General features: G+C 30.4%; 1 protein-coding gene across 2 annotated transcripts in view; it reads right to left on the bottom strand.

Annotated features, from left to right (window-relative positions):
* The window catches only part of LOC118203759 (N-acetylgalactosamine-6-sulfatase-like), a 76,674-nt gene that overhangs the window by 33,514 nt on the left and 19,456 nt on the right, over nt 1–23,704 (bottom strand). For both annotated transcript variants that reach the window (XM_085815093.1, XM_085815092.1), the window contains 2 exons: nt 8,535–8,601; nt 2,281–2,408 (listed from right to left, as the gene is read on the bottom strand). In XM_085815093.1, coding sequence (XP_085671219.1) covers nt 2,281–2,408; nt 8,535–8,601 — 195 coding nt within the window. The remainder of the gene's footprint in view (nt 1–2,280; nt 2,409–8,534; nt 8,602–23,704) is intronic.

Genomic DNA, 23,704 nt, shown 5'->3' with positions numbered 1-23,704 from the left:
AGATTTTATCTACTTAGAAAATTAAAAATAATTAAAATATAGCTTTTAGAAATAACTAAATACAATTTGTTAGGGTTGCAGCTTGATGGAGGAATTAGAGGAAAAAAACAATTTTAAATTACTATTTTCTATAAAATAACTGCAATATTCATATGCCTATTGATCCAGAGAACAGAAATTGGAATTTTTCAATGAAGAATTTTACTAAGAGTTGTGCGTGGCTACAGAACAATTAGCTATGAAGCCTGTTTCGCAATTTCAGGATTTCCTCCGATTGACCTTCATGTTTTAAATGACAAAAAGTTTAAAGATACCATCAGCAAATTTATGTTCAATACCAAGGTGTTTCAAGATCTCCTAATAAACGTAAAATTATGATAATTAAAAGAAAGCATGTCAGCTATACAAACCAACAACTGTACTTGGATAATACCTTATTCAAAATGGTGAATGAAATTAAATATTTCATTCACCATTTTGAGGTGAATTTAGGCATTATTCTTGATCGTATTTAGGCATTATTCTTGATCATAAGTTTTGTTGGAAAAATCATATTATGTATTTATCTAATAAGTGTGAAAATATACTTAGAGGACTTAATCGTGTCTCTTGCAATACTTTTGGTTTAAAATCTAATGTTATTGATATGATTTATACGCAGGGTATTGTCCCCTTTATTTGATATGCTTCTACAGTGTGGGGAACAGCTTTAGAAAAGAAGATTAATTCCCGTATACTTCGCAGAATTCAATGAAGAATTTTACTAAGAGTTGTGCGTGGCTACAGAACAATTAGCTATGAAGCCTGTTTCGCAATTTCAGGATTTCCTCCGATTGACCTTCATGTTTTAAATGACAAAAAGTTTAAAGATACCATCAGCAAATTTATGTTCAATACCAAGGTGTTTCAAGATCTTCCTCATTCTGCCAATCATTTACCAATTCAAACTATCATTTATGAAAATTCTGTTGATGATAATTTCCCTGTTGTGTGTTATACAGATGGCAGTAAAATTAATAATCGAGTTGGATTAGCTTATGTTGTTTTCCATCATAGTTCTGAACTGGAATACAAACTCTTTAGAATTCCCAATGAATGCAGTGTTTTCCAAGCCGAATTACTGTGCATTAGTGAGTCAATTAAGTGGATATCTAACAACTGTTCGCTAAGTGCTAAATTTCTTATTCACACTGATTCTCTTTCATCCTTGTATTCTCTTAAGAATTTCTTCTCATATAATAAATTAATTGTCACTTCCCATGCTCTTCTTAAAGACCTTAATAATAAAGGTGTTGATGTTATCTTTTCTCATGTATGTGGCCACACTGGCAATTTAGGAAATGAAAGGGCTGATTGGTTGGCAAAACAAGCTACACATCTTCAAGTAATTACTCTAATGATACTTCCCAAGTCATTTTACAAGAACAAAAGTACGGATGATGCAATACTCAAGTGGAATGAACTATACAGGAATTCTACTACTGCCTCTTTGACTAAACTATATTTTCCTTCCATTCCTCAGAGACTGAATAAAAAACTCTTTTTCTGCAATTTTGAAGTTACTCAATTTCTAACTGGACATGGTAAATTCAATTCATATCTGAAGAGATTTAGATTATCTAGTACAGACTTGTGTTCATGCAGTTTCAGGGAAGAGCAAAATGTCGAATATTTGTTGTTCTATTGTTCAAAGCTCAAGAAAGGACGAAAGGAACTCATTTCTAGGTTAAACTCTGTGAATATTACATTTCCTCCCCCTCTTAACGCATTTGTCCAACATAAAATGGCTTTCTCTTTCTTCTGTAAATTTATCTCCGACGTGTCATCTGTGAATTTGTAAGTTTATTTTATTTTGTGTTGTGTTGTTGTATTTGTTTTTTTTTTACTTACCTCTGTAAGCCTTGTGTAATGCTATGTGGTGCACAAGGATTTAAAATTTTCAATTAAAAAAATATTCATATGCCTTGACAAACAGAAATTTCTTTGCCAGAAAATGTTAAAATAAAAAGCTGAAGGCAAAGTTAATGAAGAGTGTCCATTTTTACTTGAAAAACTGTGTATTATATCTTATAACCCCCATAAAGATATTTAATATAAGTATCATGCCACTTTCTGTCTTCTAAATTTTGTTAAATCTTTATACATTTTGCGCAATTTAAAATATAAGATGTGGCTGTTTCACTAAGAAACTTCTTTTGCTTTAGTCTACAAATTCTCTAGAAGCATAACATGATGCATGAGAAGAATCAAGTGCCAAATACAAAAGGAAAGGCAACTTACAAGCCTCTTTTGCTTTTGCCTAAAAATTCTCGGGAAGCATAACATGGTGCATGTGAAGAATCAGGTGTCCAATACAAAAAGAAAGGTTTCTTAGAAGTGCTGGCATTTTTGATGAAATTCACAGCTTCCTGAAACACAATGCCACTTATTTTCAGAAGCTGCTTAATGCTAGAAGCTTCATAAGCACATGCTATTGATAAGCTATTATAATTGTTACCTTACTGAGAAAATAAAAATATAACTTATTATTTACATTTAAAAAATCACAGATTTTAATGTTAAGAAAAACATTAATACTGTAGATTTCTTATCAGCACTGAAAACTAATTTAACCTTTAAAAAGTTAAAATTTTTATTTAACAAATAAATAATTTGTTCAGCTAAAAATTTTTAAACAGCTTTCAATTGATCCCCTTACTTTCTCAAAAGTTTTTTTTTCCTGTTGTTTTTGAAAGTTAGTTTGATGTTACTTTCAAAGTTAGTATTATTTAGGAAGTTACGAAGTTTTAGAAGTTAGTTAATTTTTAGAAAACAGTATTTTAATCAAATAATCTTTAAGTAGAAGCAAAATATAACATACAATTTTTAATTTTCAAGCATTATATATATAATTATGTTAAAAAAGAGGTCAATCTACACTGCCTTGCACTTTGTACGGATACTTATAAATAGTTCTGAATAAAACTTGTAAGTAAATGAAAAACTCTTAACACCTGTTTATTTATGGATGCCCATCATTGCGAAGCTTTAAAATGAAAAATAATAAGCTTATCCTGATACTTCTATGTTTAAAAGAAAGAAAAAAAAAATTCTTGGGAAAATATCGGCAAATCATTTTGAAACACATCTGTTCTATACATACATCTTTCATGAAATTCAGGAAGATAAGAGACACTTTGAAGGACATGGTAACAAAGTCATTTGAACCACTATTAAAATATCATTCTGACAATTTAATTTGTACTTGATTAAAAATACATAGTGAGATGGTTATACTCAAACTATTCTGTTATGTTTAAAAGAATTTCATACTGAATTGCTAAATCTTTCAAGTACAATACATTCATCAATTGCATATCAAGAACATTTATTAGCCTTTTGCCCTACAATTTTGAGAATATAATATGACTGGAAATTATCTACATTTCTAATAATTTTTTTTCTACTATGACAAATGTTCGGATATCAAACATTCCTGAAATAAAAATCTCATCTTTTTTTATTTCCTTCTATGAAGTAAATAACATATTATAATCGCAAAAAATTTTGAGTATCATATTTCAATGAAAATACCTATTTTGATAGCTCACGGATTTAAAAGCGATCCTTTTTCTTGACTTCTGTATGCACCTACGTAGGTACATATGCATGCATCTCACATAACTAAAAAATGAGTATCACAGAATGTTGAAATTTTCAGCATCAGTTAATTGATTGATGATTGGGGCATTCTTATCACAATGGAAAACTTCTGTTATATCATCTTCATTTATTACTGCTTATCCACATTTCTTTACAAAATCCATTAATTGGAAAAATTCACCTTTGGTTTGCGATATCTGAAAACCATCAAATTCGCGGCTATCATATTCATCATCCTCACCATGAAATATGGTAGCTGGCCATAAATTATGCCAAGCATTTTTTAAAGTATCTGGAGACACATCCTTCCACGACCTTGTGATGCTCCACACAGTAAATTTTATGCTAAAATATTAAAAAATTCTTGAATAGGCCTGCCATTATTCAAGAAATTTAAAATAATAAATGTATTATAAAAACACTACTTGCATTTAAGTGTGCACTATTGCGATATCCTTAGTTTAAATGATGGTCACACAGTTTGGAGGAAAGAATAATACGGATATATTATCATTCACTGAAACTTTAAGTGAAGTATGAGCAGAACAGTCATCTACAATCAGGATAACTTTTTGTATCGTCAGGTAAACCAACCGAATTGAAATGTTGCAGAGCCTCTGGTATGAAATGATTTTGAAATTAATCATTCATTAACGCTTGTGTCATCCATGCTCCTTTATTTGCACGATATATAACAGGAAAAACCTATACTTGTTCAAGGTCGTGTATTTTTTTCTGATTACAAAAAGTTTACACATGCACACATGTATTTGTGCATGCTAAAATTGTTAGTCTCACTTTAAAAAACTTTTGACACTAGTTGGAGCCTCTTCTGTAGAGGTTGCAAAGGTATTTCACAGTACATATTTCAGAAAAGGCCAGTTTCATCAGTGCTGTAAATTTGTTCTGAAAATAACTTTTCACTATGAATGACTTCATCTGCAAATAGTTCAGCCCCTTCAGTATCAGCTGAAGCTTTTTAACTTGAAATTTTAATTACCTTATACCATGGCGATTTTTAAATTTGGTTAACCAACCTGTTGAATATGTGCACTCAGTTTTTAAGTTCATTTCTTAATGAAATATTTTTGCTTGAACCATTAGCACTGAACCCGTCAATGGCATGCCCTTGTTGCAATGCTGTCTGACTTATTTAATCATTCTTTGTCGTGACTGTCACTTTTAGCATAACGAATAATTTTTTTGTTTATTGTGAGTGGGTGTTGGAATTGACAAAAAATGCGAAAAGTTTCTTTTTCTGTTATGTCATATACAGTTGACTTTCCAGTGCCACACTCCTCACATAATTTTGAGATGGATATAAAATCTTAAAAGATTTTGTAACAAAATCCTAGATACGATATGGCCTTGGCACAATTTAGAAAACTGTTGCTAACACCAAAATGACTCACTTACTGCTCATAATAATGTCGCCAAATCCTGTGTACACCATATACTTGGATTAAACCGATTTTGTTTAATATGAGAATGGATATTTTCTTTAGCTAAACATGCACTGCACATGCAAATCTCTCAATTCTAGAGGTTACTGGAAACTTGCTTTTGCCCTTCTGAAAGACAATTTGATTGCAACTGCAAAAATTGGGTCTAAGCCAGCTTCTTTTATATCATCTTCATTTATTACTGCTTATCCACATTTCTATTTATTAACTGGAAAATTTAACCTTTGGTTTGCGATATCTGAAAACCGTCAAATTGATGGCTATCATATTCATCATCCTCACCATGAAATATGGTGGCTAGCCATAAACTATGCGAAGCATTTTTTAAAGTATCTGGAGACACATCTTTTCATGATCTTGCGATGCTCCACACAGCAGATTTTATGCTAAAATATTTAAAAAATTACTCAACAGTCTTGCCATTGTTCAAGAAATTTAACATGGATTTTAAAAATGCTACTTTATATTTGACCATCAGCGCGCACACTATTCTGATATCCATATGTTGAATGATGGTGACACAGTTTGGAGGAAAGAATAATATCGATACATTATCTTTCACTGAAACTACAATTTGGTGAAGTATGAGCCAAACAGTCATCTACAATCAGGACAATTTTTGTGTCATCAAGTAAAACCAAATAAATTGAAATGTTGCCGTGCCTCGGGTATGAAATAATTTTTGAACCAATCATTCATTAATTCTTGTGTCATCCATGCTCTTTTATTTGCATGATATATATAACGGGGAAAACCTTTACTTGCTTGAGGTCATGTAATGCTTAATGCTTGAGGTTGTGTTTTTTTCTGATTATGAAAAATTTACACTTGTACGTTCCTGCAGCATTTGCGCATGCTAAAATTGTTAGTCTTACTTTGGAATCTTTGACACCAGTTGAAGCCTTTTCTGTATTCGGTATTTTGCGGTACATATTCGAGAAAAAGACCAGTTTCAGCAGCGCTGTAAATTTGTTCTGGAGATAACTTTTCACTATGAATGAGTTCATCTGCAAATAGTTCAGCACCTTAAATATCAGCTGAAGCTTTTTGACATGAAATTTTTAATTGCCTTATAGCATAGCGATTTTTAAATTTGGTTAACCAACCTGTCAGATATTTGCACTCAGTTTTAAGTTCATTTCTTCACGAGATATTTTTTCTTGAGCATTAGCACTGAACCCGTCAATGAACCCTTGCTGCGATGCTGTCTGACGCATTCAGTCATCACTTTTAACAAAATAATTTTTCTGTTATTTATTGCAAGTGAGGTGTCGGAATCCACAAAAAATTCAAGAAGTTCCTTTTTCTGTTATGTCCTATACAGTTTATTTTCCAATGTCACACTCCTCGCATAATTTTGATATGGATATATATACCTTTATCCATTTTTTTCAAAAATTCCACTTTTTGTTTAATGGACACCTGCTTTCATTTTGCAGATCCTGTTGCAGCTGCAGCAATAGAAACTCTTTTCAACATATTCAAAAGTTCAAACTTTAATTTTCATAAAACTGATGTAATAATAACAGCAAAAATAATTAGTTGGATCAAATCAGAAAGTAAAGGAACAGCACATCTGCTATATTGATTGAAATTCCTTGAAATCAATAAAATATAATATAGCCTAGCTTAATAGCATTCAGTATACATGTATACATTACTGGTTATGTATCATGAGATTAGCGATGAAAGAGAAGTTGTTCCGCAAAATTTTGTCTTGCTTACCACACTGAGACAATTAATTCTGAATTGTATTAGTTTAGTTATTTATTAAAGGATTACCCAATTCCTGAATAAATAAATTCTCACATATGCTTAAGGCTTATCGAGGGCTGGTGCTAGATGTCTTACTGCTAGCCTCTGGGGGTCCTAAATTCTTCCACCAAGTGCCTCCCTATGTTCTGAACTTTTGCCGCCCCTCCCCCAAAATTTTGGGTACCAGTGCTTTCCCTAAATTCAAAAAATTTTGTCATCCTTAAACTTTGTTGCTTGGTGCTTCTCTAAATTAAAAAAAAAAAAAAAAAAGTCTTCCCTAAATTCTGCCACTTGGTTTGGCCATACGAGCTACGGCAGTTCTGGCTTTATGTGAATAACAAATCAGTTATTCTTAAATCAAATAGGACTAAGTGTAATCTTTTGGCCAATGAGTATCATTAAAAAATCTATTTTTAGCACATGGAAAGAAATTTTTGTTAAACTTTTCCTTGTGAACATTTCTTAGTGCATGTAACTTACATCTGTAATCATTGCCAAGCGTAATGTCAACATAGAAAGCTACCATTCCCTTTGTTATTCAACTAATATTATAAAAATTTTTTTAGACATTGCTGCATGAGTCATTACTCAAGTTGTTATGTGTTGATAAACATGCAGTGATAAAAGCAATATATAATAAATAATGAATGATATACCAGGTTGGTGCCAGAGATATAAAATATTAGTAGGTGAAAAATCAACGATGTTTCTATGTAGAATGTTTCGCTTTGATATGCAGCTATGGAGCCAAATTATTGATCACACAAATTTATGTTAAAATGATTGTTTCTTTAATAACAAGGTATTTTATTTAGCGCCTAGTTGAAATTAAGAATCAGACTCTCCACAAGATTTATTATAAGAGGAAAAAAATTAAATGCACATGCGTAAAGCATACACAAGGGGAAAAAAGGGGGCTATTGGTGGCTTTTTGAGACCTGGATTTTAGATCATTCCAGATATTGGATGTCTGGATCTCAGACTTTGTGCATTACAAATATTCTCACTCTGTTACCAGGCTCAGTAAACTTAGTTTTTTTTTTTATTCTTATATGCTGGTAAATTGTGTATTTTTTGCTTTAAAAGCAATTGAATTATGTTGTTCTTATGCTCCAGTTAAGGTTTTTATGCCTTTAGTTAATCTGCGTACCATAATTGTAGAATTATCAACAATCTAAAAGTTTAAGTGGTGAGTTAAGCCTAATGAGGCCACCATTTGAAACTTTTAGTTGAATAAAGTCAGTTAATGCACCAACGTCAATGTCTTTTTTTTGCTCAGCAGGGTCAAAAGTTAACTATGGTGCACCAATAATTTTGTGTGTTCACTGAGTTATTTGTTTTTTTACAGAAACTTGCAGAATTTTGATTGTGAAATTTTTTTCAACTCTTTTTAACTGCATTTGGTGCTTTAGGTTTTCTGTATCTTACAATTTTTAACAAAAATGCTTTGGGGTATATGTATTTTTGCCTTGCCATGAAGTAAGAAATGAATTGACTGAATCAGAAATACATCTCTAATGAAATTCGAGGAAATATGTTGAAATGAATTGCAGCAAAACTGTATATAATTTAATAAGCTGCAGAAGGAAGTCATGTAGTGTCCATATCAGGTATTTTTTAAATGCAGAATTCTGAAACACTAATAATAAAGAATAATATTAAAAATGTTCATACCATGATTAGTAACTTTGTAAAATTTGACTCTCCAGTTTCTTTGTTTATTTTAAAATCTTGATAATACCTGAAATTAAAAAGGAAGCCACAAATAATTATTTCACCGTATCGAGGAACATACTCAGGGTTGACACTCAAAGAGGAGAATGAAATTCCCTGACTTTTCTAGGCGTGTTTTAAGAAAATTCCAGTCTACCCGCATAGCGTGCATTGGCTATGCTGAGAGATAAATTAATTATGGTTCCACTTAAAAACACAAAAATTTGCCAATTACATATGACTTATCCCCAAAGCATTACTATTATAACTATAATAGGAGTTGTTTTCTCCAATGAAGATTGAATTAGAATCTGCTCAATCTGGATTTAAAAATGTCTTTTTTTGCAGACATTTTGCAGCTAAACAAAAGAAACAAATCTATTTAATGATATTTAAAAATAAATTTAGGTATTTTATATTTATTTAGCAGCATACATAAGCAAAAAATACGTGCATTAAATTTCGCCATGACATCATCATTTTCCTAGATTTAGTTTTAGGAGTCTGCTAGAGAAAATTGCCTGAAATTTGAAAATATTATGAACTAATAATAAATAAATTTAGAAGGAAGAAGCCACATTAAAAGATGCAAATAACATTAAAATAAATTACTTAAAGATTAAAAACTGAATTACAATAATCGATATTTTGGCGAATATAATTATATTAAATGGTTATCTAAGCTGACCGATTACTGGTTTTTTTTTTTTTTTTTTTTTTTTTTTTTGTGTGTGTGTGTGTGTGTGTGTTTAATTTTATTGCAAAATGACAAATAAGGCATTTATTAAAAAGAAAAAAAAATCTTAAAAGATTTTGTAGTAAAATCCTAGTATACGATATCAGGACTTAGAAGAGAAGGGCTAGTTCATAGAGCTTTTCCCCCTGAAGCAGAAAGTGAGAAGTGATGACCTAGCCATGATGACACTGAGCGCGCCAATATAATTCACAGCTTGGAAATTAGCATTTTTGAACCAGCGTTTAAAATGAGCTGTGTGTGAAAGATAGCTATAATTTGGAAGAAGCAATGTTACTGCTTTATGCATTTTAGACTGAACCATTAAAAAATTTAATAATGCTCACTGAATTTTAAAATAATAGATAAAATGTGCTACTCTTTTAACATAAAGTTCCATGGTTTTTTTTTATTTTTATTTGCAGGTTTTTTTATTTAATGCACGTTTATTTCTAATCATTTCTTTATTTGCATGCTAACTGAGAGAATTTTTATACTGCTTCTAAGATAACTATAATAGCAGCTATTTAAATTTACTCAAAAAACAACTTTACATTGACATAGGTTTAAACATATATCACATTTATGGCAACATTTCTGCTAACCTACGTTTGATTTTTTGCCTAATTGTAAATTTTACATTGTTATAATTCTCTTCCGATTCAATATAATAGATATTTTTTAAATAATTTTGTAATTTATACTTCTCTATATTACAATGAAATAAATGTATATAAAATTGTTACCTTAATTTTGACAAAATAGCTTTATTCAGAGTACCTAAAACAGTTATTTAATTTTTCAAAAGTGTGAGTAAAGGAAGCAGGTCTTTTTATGCCAATTACTTTGATGTTTTATACATTATATATTTTATCACATATATATTATATATTTTATCTAGAATGCTAATCTAGCACAAAATCTAATCAATAATTAGTTACAAAGGATACAATAAGAATAACTTTAACAAGTACTTAACAAAATTAGTTTGTTAAATACTTGTTATTCTTGTTGGTACTATTTTGGTACTATTCATAATACCGAAGATATTATCGATTAACTCATAGAAGTCAGATGCTTTCTGATTTCCTGTGGGGTAGAGTATACCTTTTGCAGTACTTTTTGAAAATAATGTTTTCTCTGGAGCGACTTTTTGTCTCTCGTTTCCCTTGACCATTAAATAATTTGGTTTTAGTTTGTGACACAATTTGATTTCTTCTCAATCTCTATTTAAAACCTCTTTAATAATATCAAAATTTAAAACAGTTACATCTTCTAAAACAAATCCTCTATCTAAAACGCAGTTTCTCAGTAATTTGAGGCAGAGTGTGAAATGAGACCTCTGATTAAAACAAACTGCACACTTTGAAAAGAATTAACTTAGTCCAGTTTAGAGTCATAGCAGAGTTTTCAATCTATATGCATTTTGTCGAAACTGAGAACGCATATTTTTTCTACAGAATACAAATATTCGCCTCTTTCCTTCTTTAGAGTAAGAACATTACTTTGAATTCTTGGACTACACTAAAATTTAGAAAACACTAAAAAATAAAATAAACACCATTTCTTTGATTTGATAATACTAGGTAAAGATATTCCAATTTTTTTCTTAATTTTTTTTCTTTCCAAAAATCATAGCTTTAAGATGACAGAGCTCTTATGACGATGCAACGTGAAATATTTTCACTAGTCCACCTGATTTTTTTCTTCTTTTTCAGTAATGCATTAATCTGCGTCTTTATAAAAATAGGCTTTAGACATTTTTCCAAATTCTCCGATTTGTGCTCCCCCCCCCACAAATTTCGCTATTTGAAATTTTAATTTCTGATACCAATTTCTGTCTAGATGTCGTCCACCTTCTTTGTCGCTGAACAAACATTCAAAAATTTTTCTTTTCTCTATTTTTCAATACTTTAATACAATTTAATACAATTTTCTAAGGATATTATTTTGTTCTACAAATTATCAATGCATTCTTGTTTATCCTTAAACATTTAGGATGATCTACATTTTCATTTGTGAGTTTTATTTCAAAATCATTAAAATTTGATTTATTATTGTCATCATCAATTTCGATTTATTAGTGTCATCATAATTTACTTTCGGCACAGCATTCCATTTCAACAGTTTCTCTTTGTGGCTATCCAAACAAGCGATTTTTTATATCATCTTCATAAACACTGCATAGAAAATGTTCGCTGCAGATTTTTCCGCTCTTCACATTAATAGAATCTTCTCTTTGACATTTGTGTATCCATTCTTTCGTCAAAAGCAAACTCTCATTTGGATCCTTTGGTCCCATGAAATAAAATATCTCATCCTTTCATACTTCTGTAAGTGCTACGGCACATTACTGCAGCGCAAAAAGCCATATTATGTAAACGATACTTTACAGTATAGAATTTAAAATAAAAACTGACTAAAATTACATATATATAAATTATTTTAAATATACACATTATTAGAAAACAGATATATATATATATTATTAAAATTAATTTGGGATATGTAACCTCTAGAAAATCGTCTCGCAGCTCAATGAAACTACTCTTTTAAACGCGGGAAATCAGGACAGGTGGCATCACAGTGACGTCAGATTATTGCCTGTTACGTCCCCCCATTAGGCTCGAGTCGGCGAGCTGTCGAACAAAGAAATGAGCTAGCCCTTCTATTTATCCCTGATACGATATGGCCTTGGCATGATTTTGAAAACTGTCACCAATACCAAAATGACAAAGCCCTTACTGCTCATCATAATGTCGCCAAATCCCGTGTGTACCATATACTAGGATTAAACCGATTTTGTTTTGTATGAGAATGGAAAGGTATTTTCTTTAGTTCAACATGCACTGCACATGTACATCTCTTGATTTTTAGAGGCTACTGGAAACTTGCTTTTGCCTTTCTGAAAGGCCAGCTGCCCGAATGACACTCGCAGGATACATAATTCACTAAGAAAGTTATCGCTTCCAATGCTGGTGTTAAAATGGCTTTTTTGGGGGATCGGCGTATGAAATTTCCTGGCTTTTCCAGATTTTGACTAAAATATTTAAATTCCTTGATTTTTCTATGACTTTTTAGTCAATTTTTAAAATCCATGACTTTTTCCAGTTTTCCACGTAGCATGGCAACACTGCATACTACATACTATATAGACTGATTTAAAATTTAATATTTCATAATTTATACAAAGATAAGTTGCTTTGAGAAAATAAGAAATAAAGCAATTAATTAATTTTGATTGCAGATTGTTGGGAAAAAGGCAATTAACAATGGCTAAGAAAGAATTAATTCACAATTTTTTTGTGAATTTAAACAAAACCTTGGATAATAAACTATCTGAGCAGCTTGATAGCCTTTATCCAGTTATCAGATTTGTTCTCATTTGGTGTACATTACTTTAATGTTTAAAGTACTTTGTCTTATATTTTTAATGATCTAAATATCATCCTAATGGATAGAAGGTTATGACAAACAAGCACAAAATAAATAATTAGACAAATCTAACCAATAAATGCCATCTAAATACAACTCTCCATGAAAAGATCCATCACTGGATCCAATATGGCCAATCAGTATTTAAAAAACACCAATGAAATATTTAATATTTATACAAAATACCTCAGTTTGGATGTTTGAATAAGTATACACAATAAAGCAGGGATGTCAAACTCATAGGTACACTTGGGCCAAACAAACAAGGTTTAACTTTAGGCGGGCCACAAAAAAAAAAAAAAAAAAAAAAAAAAAAAAAAAACAATATTAATAGAAACGTAGATTTATTTCGAATAATACAATAATAAACATATATATATATATATTTATATAGAAAAGAACAAGAAAAATTTAATGTTTACGTCCTGATACTTGACATCTCTTCTCTGCTATTATCTTTCCTATTTCGGGAGAAATTTTGTTTGCAGTGATAACTTTCAATGCTGACCCAAGGTGAGCATCATTAATATGGTTCCTAATAGGAGACTTATTACCTTTCATGACTGAAAATAGCTGCTCGCACCGATAAGTGCTACCAAACATGGAAATAATTTCATATGCGAATTTTCGAGTATTTTCAAACCTGGATGGTAAATATTTGTAAAATTCAGGCACACCCACTTCAATGAATTTTGCTTTCAAATTTGAGTTGCATTGAATCTCGATCACCTCCATATGCATATGGCTGGGTACTGAGTCAATACTTATTGAGAAAATCGAAGAAAACAAAAAAAAAAAAATTTGTCTTCGAGGGAACTAAAATCATTAAACCTCGTTTCAAATTCAGTTGTTAAATTTGCAATTTTTTCTGCGTATTTTTGATACGAACAAGTATCATCTAAACTTGATTTGTTCATGCTGCACGACGGGAAGTGCATCAAATCTTCATTTTTAAGTTGTTTTTCCCAAAGAACTAGTTGATATTTGAATGCTTTAATTATGTCAAACATGTTCGTAATGATATGATCTTTTCCTTGTAACGATAAATTTAAATCGGTTAAGTGTTTGGTTATATCAACCAAGAAAGATAAATCTTGTATTATCCATATTGGATCGTAAAACAAACTTACGTCTTGATTTTTTGTTTTTAAAAACTGACATATTTCTTCTTTCAAATCCCAAAATTGTTTGAGAATCTTGGAGCAAGATAACCAACGTACCTCGGTATAGTAGGACCAACCCGAATATTCACTATCTAACTCACTTAAGAAAGCAGTGAATTGACGCTGATTTAAACCTCGAGATCGTATAAAATTTATAACTTTTTTTTATATATGACAAAACATTCTCCATATTTATTACTTTCATGCATAGAACTTCTTGATGTATAATACAATGCATATGATGAATGTTTGAACCATGAATTTCACTAAGTTTTTTTCTTAGTAATGCTACGAAGCTCTTGTTTTTCCCGGTCATTGATGGAGCGCCATCTGTAGCTACAGAATTTAATTTTGCCAAAGGTAGATTGTATTTCTGCAGAATTCCAAAAACACACATAAATATATCTTCTCCTGTGGTAGTACCAGGCATCGGTATTAGTTCCAGTAATTCCTCAAAAATGTTAAAATTCTTGTCACAAGAATGAAGAAACACTGCTAATTGAGCTTTGCCACTAATGTCCGTGCTCTCGTCACAGGCAATGGAGAAACTTTTGAAACTAGATGATTTTGCTTTGATCTGATCACTTAAATTTGCGGCTAAATCAGTAACTCTTTCCGCAACTGTATTTCGAGACAATGAAATTGATTGAAAAGCCTTCACATTTCCAGGACAAACAATTTCTCCAGCTTTCATTAGGCATTCCTTGATGAAATCACCATCAGTAATAGGCTTCGAATGTTTAGCTATCAACTCGGACAAGACGTAGCTTGCATGTACCGCCGCTTCACTTTCTTGCAATACTTTACTAAACATGGACTGTTGCTTTTTCACTCCTAACTTGAGCTCTTTCAACTTTTCTTCTCTCATTAATCCTTCGTAATTGTTATATTTCGATTTGTGTTGTTCGTAATGACGTTTAATATTATTTAACTTTGGTACATTAATTGTATTATTACATATCAAGCAGATTATTTTATATTTTATTTCACAGCAAAAATATTCTAATTCCCATTTTACTTGGAATATTCTATGTTCGTCAGCGATTTTTTGTTTAATTTTACTACCACTTGGTTTTGATATAGACATACTGAATACAAAGGGCTGGAATAAACACGGTTAACGTTAAAAAGTTAACAAAAATTTATTCTTTCCACAAGAGATAAATCAAAATGCTGAAATATTTCTTCAAAAATATTCTAACAATATCAGAAAATGTCAAACGTTTAGCAAAAATCAATTCAAAACAGAGAAACTAATTCTATCTCACAGCGAAATCGCTACAAATCAATCACAGTATTAAGTAAACAAACAGTTCGCTAGAACTACAGCTACTACTGAGATGAGTTGTTTGTTCTCGGCTTTTATAAGCTTTATAATTAATTTCTCAAATATACTGGAAACATCTATAAATATCTGGATTTTTGTGGATGGCTACAGCAATTACGAGATATTTATTTATTAGATATTAAATGCACGTGCTGTTCTATTTTTGACCTTCCAACGCAGCTGTCTTTTCAAAAATCGTCTGCGTTGCTAAGGCAACATGAAGCAAATCTAATTACAATTCTAAATAAAAAAAACTAACTAAATAAATAACTATGAAATCCGTAACAATATGAATTAAGTAATAATTAATAATAAAGCAAAGTGCATGCACATGCATGCACCAATATATCGTACAAAACTATGATTGGAAAACTGAGACCATGAGTTCGGCCACATTCGGCTATCGGGGAATGCGTACAAGTTCTGAGTGCACGTGTCCCCCAAAAGCCGAAGGTAGCTGAACGCAAGCTACTCACACGCATTTGTAATTTAAGTAGTGTGTGTGTCAGCTCGCTGTGAGTAATCTAACAACACTGAATAAATTATCATTAATTACTTAGCAGTAAACATATCATTTTTTTCTTCGTTGATATGTTATTTTATTATTATATATTATTATTGGCCGATATATTGGCCGGGCCACAAAAATATTTATTGTGGGCCGCGAGTTTGACATCCTTGCAATAAAATATTATTTATGGGCTGCATAGATCTATAAGCAGCTTACAATTACCAATGATAAGAAAAATGAAAAAATTTAAATGTTTTGTTACAATATTAGAGCAAAATTATGTCAGGTTATTTATTTATGGTAAGGAAAGCTGCCTTCTTCAGAAGAAGTACCTGCATAGGAGATCTTTTTTCATTTAGCATAAGTAATTGAAGCATGAAAATCCCATACAGATAACCCATTCACTCACCAGGAGCCACAACTAAAATAAACTATATGTTTTCAGCAGACTTACCAAATCCGTAACAGGTGGGTCTAAAACGAAAAGGAAAGGCAACCTTTTATTCAAGAAAATGAAATATTATTGTGCTAACATAACTGTTATACTGGTCATGAGGTACATGAATTTTAGCATAAAATATGTCTGTTTACTTACTATTTGCTTCTGATAATTCTTATATCTGGCTATAAGTACTTTGATAACTAAAAATTGACCACTTGATTGGTTACAAGATATTGTTTTCAATATACTCCACATTTATTAAAAATCATCATTTAAAAAAATAGATCTACAGATTACATTAACAGAATATTACGTGAAGATCTTTTCAGCTTTTAAATTATGCACAAAATAAAAGTTTTTAATTTCTTCGTTTAGCATTCAGAAAGATTCTGGACAGACGCTGAATCAGCTAATTTAATTACTATTAATTACTATTTACATTTCAACATTTTAAGTTGTACATTAAAGTCTGCAACAAGTAACCAAAAAAGTTACAGAAAATCAAATTTAAAATTAAAGTTTTAAAATGGCTAATTTACAAAGGCACGATTTATTTATGGACAGCTGAATAACAAACTCCCCCTTTCAATTAAAATGAGATTTATTTAAGCAATCAAAGAAGAATTTTTGGTTTGATTAACTAATGAGCAAAAAGTAAATGGAACAGTGTAGTGATGAAGAATAAGAGTATAATCAATGTTTAGTAATAATAATTAAAAAATACACATTTAAATTCTATATTTGGTATGTTAGATACACATGAAGATTTAAAATTAAAATTTCAGCAGAATTTCAGAAAGAAGTAAACAGGTATCTCATTAATTGAAGGAAAATTCAGATTAATAGCTGGCATCAGGCCCAAAAGTACAGAGGTACCTCCAACCCAATTTTTGTTCTCTTTTACAAGCATGCAGAAAATCTGAATATTTAATAAAATGGTTATATAACAAATAGGATGCTAGTTGAGATATGAACTTATGAAAATCTATGAATGAGGTGGTTCTTACACACTGAGCAATGCAGAAATGGAAATTAGCTTTAAATAATATTCACTTAGCAACAGACATTAATGATTTAACCTGATCGAATGAATTGACCTGGCCAGTCTCTTATGACTCTTTTTAGAATGCATTTTGAAAAGAAGGAAAGATTAATAAACTTTACTTAGGAAAATCATGACAGCATCTAGTACAAAAAATGAACAAGAATTGGAATTGGTGTAGTTGATACAATAAAGAAATTATTAATAGCATGAAACTTGCATTCATTAAAAAATAGAATGAAAAATGCAGTATTGATTACTGAATGAATAAGAAACACTTTCAACATTGTTGAACATTTTAAAAATTTTATTTACAATTGGAAAGGTATAACTAAATTGATGATAAGTCTATATATCTTTGATGGGGAAAATATTCTAGAAACTAATTTACAATGTTAATTGTACTAAACAGAAAACTGATTAAAAAATGTGATTTAAATTTATATAAAATATAGCAGAAGCGAAGCTTTGCATTTTGAATTGAATTCTCTTCCTCCTCCAAATCTTACATTTTAAATTTGGTTGATTTCTTTAGAAAAATTTCTGCATGGTTAATAAATCAGTTTTCTCTAAGTGCAAAAGAAGAAAGTTATATTGATTTTATTATGATTATTTTCAAGAAAACTTTTCCAATAGATACTGCTTAATAAGTTAGATAAGGTGGAAAATGATAAGACTTTTAAGATGGATGATCAAATGGTCTAGATGTAAATAATTAAGAACTGTATTATCAAAATGCATAATTACCATAGTTGAAGTTAGGTATTTAAAATTTTCACAGTTTAAATGCCAAGCAAGATTAAGAAACTTAAGTACATATAACAATGAATTTGAAAGCAAGAAAAGAAATTATATTGCTAAAACTCTTAAAACATACGAGTGGAGAGAACTGTTATAATGCTGAGTTTGGCACTAGTGCTTTGATTAAACTAATAGATTAATCATGCTTGAATTTGGAAGAAAATTTGCTAATATCTGAAAATTTTAACTTAGACTATAAATCTCGAGGGAAAATGAGAAAGAAGTTACAGTAAAATATTGTCTTTGGAGCATTTGAATGGAAATTTAACACAACTCAGAGAATCATCAGAGAAATAGATGAATTTTTAGAATAAAAGCAAAATTTCTAGAATAAAGAATTTGAAATTATTCTAGGGTTAGAATATTTCAAATTTTGTGCATCAGTATAAACCTGACCAACCAAATTTACAAACTGATATGAAGTTTATTTAGCTTCCTTCATAATTGTGAAATATTTAAATACATTTTTCTCAAAAAATACAGAGGATGTTTACACATTTTAGTAAGATTTTGATAAAGAATTTTAGAAAGGCAAATGCTTCAGAATAAAAATATCTGGCAACAGCTTATTACATGAAAAGAGAAATATCACCTGTTACTTTTAAAATTTTTCTTCTTTCAAAATGTCACATATAAACTAGCTGTGGACTGAAGGATATGTTTTTGACCTTTCCGAAGAGAAATATCCCTATTCCGCCACTCAAAAATGTTGTCAAATGCATGGGATTTTTCTAAGTGCGAAATAAGCAAAAACCCACTGGTGCAGAAACTAATTACAAAGGCTTTAAATACATCCATAACAAATATAATAAAACAATAAATCAAGATTTACAACTTTGAAAAGCTAAAAAACAATGTTCACCAGCTTTTGCTGAGATATATGGCTAAAGGCAGAACAATTTGTAGAACCCTGTATGAAAACTATTTAGCAGGAGATCAATGAAATACATTGTAAATGTTAATGAAACATAGGTTTACCTAAATGACTGTGACAAAAAATCTATTTATTACTCTAAATGAGGAGAAAAAAATTTGCAAACCTGGTGCAAAGAAAGTTTCAGTAACAGGTTTATGACTGGTGCAGGATTCTCTTATAATGGGAAATTAAAAATAAGAACAGTGTAAAAAAATGTTAAAATTAATATATGATCAAGAAAAAGTTTTGCATACAATATTTACAGAAGAAATTCCATTTCTTTACCCCAGTGACTTTCAAAACGTGAAATTTCATCAAGACAAAACAACAAGTCATACATCAAAAAGTATCACTCCACTTCTTGAAAAACTAAAGACTGATGCATGTATTGCATATATACCTTTTCAATGCACTCCAGTGATGTATCATGATTTTCATTGTTCTATTGTACCTCTGGTCTCCAGAAAAAAGCTCTTTCTGTATGCAAACTCACCATAATTGATAGGCTTTGGAAAGTAGTAGAAGAGGAATGGAAATATTACGAAAATGCCTTCTATCACAGTAATCACAATGCAGACTTATAGTGTAGAAAAAAAGGCTATCAGTCTGAACATTTAAAAAAATACTCTTTACATTTTAAACCTTAACTAAAAGGCCCTGATATCATTCTAAAATTATGTAAACACTCATGTTGTCATATTTTTGATACAAACTTAAATTAAAAGTACCTGGAAAATAGTATAATGATGCAATCATGGTTGCAAATGTAGTAAAAAATGTCATTAGTTAACAAAGGTCTCACCCTTTTGGCTCAAGTCTGTATAAGGCACGAAGAGCAGGCTTGACAGAAAATGTTCCTGAAGGGAACTTCAAAAAATTTACTTCAAGGATTTTTATTTGGATGGACTTTTATAATACTCAAGCACACCAAGGATACTTCTAACACTGATGTCTGAATGACTGGTCACACTTTTTGGTGTTAAGAAGGAACTGGACTTATATATTTTATATCCCCAGAGCTTAGACTGTCAGAGTACAGGACTCAGCTAATACAATAAATGACCCTAGAGGAGGGATATGAAGAACACAAATTACAATCCTGTCAACCAGGATAAAGTGTTAAAAATGTTGCCACCCCTTTTTTATTTGCTACATTATTTCCTTAAAAATAATACATGGTGAAAACATACGATGGCAACATCTTTATATTTACATTGCCATACTTTTTAGAATATTTCCTACATTATTACTTTTTAATAATATACAGAGATAACATTTGATAGCAACATCCTTTTTACTGGTGTTACCAAATTATTTTTTCATATTCAGAACATCATTTCATTAAAAATAATACATGACAATAATATTTGGTGGCAGCATTTGATAAGTAATATGAACAAAAAAAAAAGGTGAGGTTTAAAACTGATTGCACTTCTGGTGGTAAAAGTCTTACATTAGATGCCTGGGGATATAAAGATGTACACTCCTCAAAAGTGAAATAGCAACACCAAGAAATAATGCGCATAGCATCATGCAAATTGCAGAAGCGAGAGTTGTGAGGTGCAAATGATAAAAGTTGCGCACGCATCGGATCACGTGGTACACATATGCGGGCTATAAAGGTCAGCCACTTTCTCTCTCATAAACAGCATCTGAGGATTTACGGAGCATTGGAGACTTTAGAATAAGCATAGAAAATGCCTCTGAGATGTCGTCAAGCTCAATACCATCAGTTAGCGACCAGGGAATGTGACCTTATTATCAAACTTCATGAGCTTGGTTTGTTGCTGCGCTCAATAGCCACCTGTGTTGGGATGATGTGATTACCATCCAACCTTGTGTCACACGATGGATTCAGAAAGGTGTATGTGCACATCGAAGAGGAAGTGGCGCACACAGGTGCACATCAGAGTGCACAGACCTATTGGACTATTGGAGACCCTTTCTCCACATCATGCGACATGTACTAGATCAATCACAAAACTGTAAAATGGTCTCTTTTTACATAATGAATGAAATCAAAAAGCCTGAATATCAAAATCAAATAAAACGCATCAAGTACAAATATGGTGCATTAATCTCAGTCTGTATTTACAAACAGCACGCTATAAATTCTGAGCATAACATAAAATTTTCAGAAGATGATGCTGTAAAATAATAATAAAAAAAATAAATAAATAAATAAAAATAAATAAATAAAATAAAAAAAACAAAGAATAAAAAATAAATAACTTTTTTTTTTAATAATGGAAACTAGAATGAAGTTAACGACACATACACAAATAAAATTTGCAAACTTTCAAATTCAGCCTACATAAAAATGTTTCACAAGAAAAAATATTGAAAAGAGAACCTAAAACACATTTTAGTTTAGACAAGTATTCAAGTATGGGTCAAAACTTCTTATCAGCACTTGGATGTTAAAGATAAGACATTTCATACAATAATGTGCAGCATGTATTAGATACTTCTTTTGAGATTGCTTATAACACAGTCAAATGGTTATGATCAATGTTTCCTCTAATTTTTTAACACTGATGTGCAACTTTATTTTGACCTGTGCAAAATTTTCTGCAAGAATTGTTTTGCCACTTTTATTTTTTACACAAAGATTGTTTGTGATACTTTTATTTTTTACTTTAATATTTAAATTAATTCTATTTCAATAATATTCATTATTTCCAAAAACATATATATATATATATATCAAAAACTATTTATTAGTTGTAAAAATTAATACATTAACATACATGTAAACATAACAAAATTACTTCCCAAAATATAAACATAACTCTAATAATAATGTTTAGATTTATATGTATATAAAGCTACCTTTATATAAGTATATATTAAATCTTTTTATCTTAAGCAATTCAGATTTTAAGATCACTTGTTGTTTTTATTTTTTCACAACGTTTTCTATGGTTTACATATAAATAGCACAATTTCCTACAGTTATATGGTACAACCTGAGCATGCATATTAAATACCAACTAATAAATAACAAACATATTTAACATGATTTATTTTTAAAATAATGTAATAATTATTACTGTTACTCTTTATTTTGATTAGTGGCATGTTTGTGTGTGCGCTTGTTAATTTTCTTTGTGTTATGAATTTTTGAAAAATGTGTGTACACACACAGCTTATAGGAAACTCTCATCCGAGTCATTTTTACTCAATGGTTCAACTACAAAGGCTAATTTTACAATTAAATCAGTATAGGCAGTATTTAATTTCTTACTATCATAATAAATTACTAAATTATGTATCTGAGATATAATTATATATTATAACATTTTGCTCAATATTTATAATATTACTCAGTTACTTTCTTAAATTAAAACATTTACAAAGGAGCCAGACATCATTTATAATCATGTACTTAGGTATAAAGTAGTGCTTTTAGTTTAACCACTGAATAATTATTGAAAGGCATACAGCATTAAGAGACAAATGATACAATAGATAATGGTATATTGATAAAATTAAATAAATATCATTAAAATACAGTCAAAAGTCATTAATCCGGGCTCGTCGGGACTTCGGCGATTCCGGATTATCGATTTTTCCGGATTATAGATCATCAGTTTAAATCTGGTAAAATGGCATGCAGAAATTATAAAATTAAAAATATAAAACCATAATTTACGAAATAAAGAACAATTTTGATCTAAAGGGTATCAAAATTTACAAAAAAAAAAAAAAAAAAAAAGCTTAATATTTATTTGTTTACTTTATTAAACATTTCTTTCAATGTAAGTTGTTTAAGTTGATTCGTTTTTTATGTGATAATACATTCTCTTTAATTCTATAAATAAACAGACATAATTTCTTGTTCAGTTACAAAGTTCCGCTGTTCACGTCCTATAATTGCTGTGTCGAGAATACCGACTAATTTGTCAATCGAAATTTTTTCGTTTTCAATAACCTCTGTCACTTTCTTCGCTATCGGAAGCGAATTATAATGACGAGGCATTTGATTTAAATCATATCAAAGATGGAGTACATCGAGATGAAATACTACATAGAGTAAGCAATTATAAGCCAAATAAAATAAAAACATCTGCCCTTAAAGATAAGGATAGTGAATTCATTGCACGCCGTGTTAAAGATAAACAAACGTTAAAGTTTAGATAAACAAGCGTTAAAGTTTAGATAAACAAAATATATGCCTTTATCCATTTTTTGCAGCAATTCCACTTTTTGTGTAATGGACTCCGAAAGATACTTTCGGATATCCTTTACATATTAGTAAATATATATCGAAAATTCTATTTGACATAATCCAAAGTTCAAGCTTACTTTTATAAAATTGCTCTAACAGTCTGCAAAAAATAATAAGCCGGATCCAATTCGAAGATTAAGGAACAACGCAATCTGCAACATAACTGAAATAGATAATTAGATAATTTTAGCTTAGCTTATCCCGTCCGTTATACATTAAACGCGCATTCGTAAACGTATTTTTCGCACGCGCAAATTCACAGCGGTAAAGGTCTTACGCGCATGCGTCAACGCGATGCATGCGCAGAAAGGTTGTAGCTTTGAGGGCCGGATTATAGATCATTCCGGATTATGGGTGTCCAAATTAACGACTTTTGACTGTATCATTATATTATAAAACTATACAATACAGTGAATCCTTTCACACTGAAAACTTCTCTCAGAAGACCATAAATAAAAGGAAACAGTATTTTTGAGAACACAAATAAATATCAGTAACACCTCTTCAAGAAGAGCACCACAATAGATCAA

The sequence above is a fragment of the Stegodyphus dumicola genome, chromosome 4, assembly GCF_044657685.1.
Source record: "Stegodyphus dumicola isolate Sdum_Otavi_A_Nest chromosome 4, ASM4465768v1".
Classification (NCBI taxonomy): domain Eukaryota; kingdom Metazoa; phylum Arthropoda; class Arachnida; order Araneae; family Eresidae; genus Stegodyphus; species Stegodyphus dumicola.
Note: the sequence above shows the minus strand (reverse complement) of the source record. Positions and strands in the feature narration are given on the sequence as shown.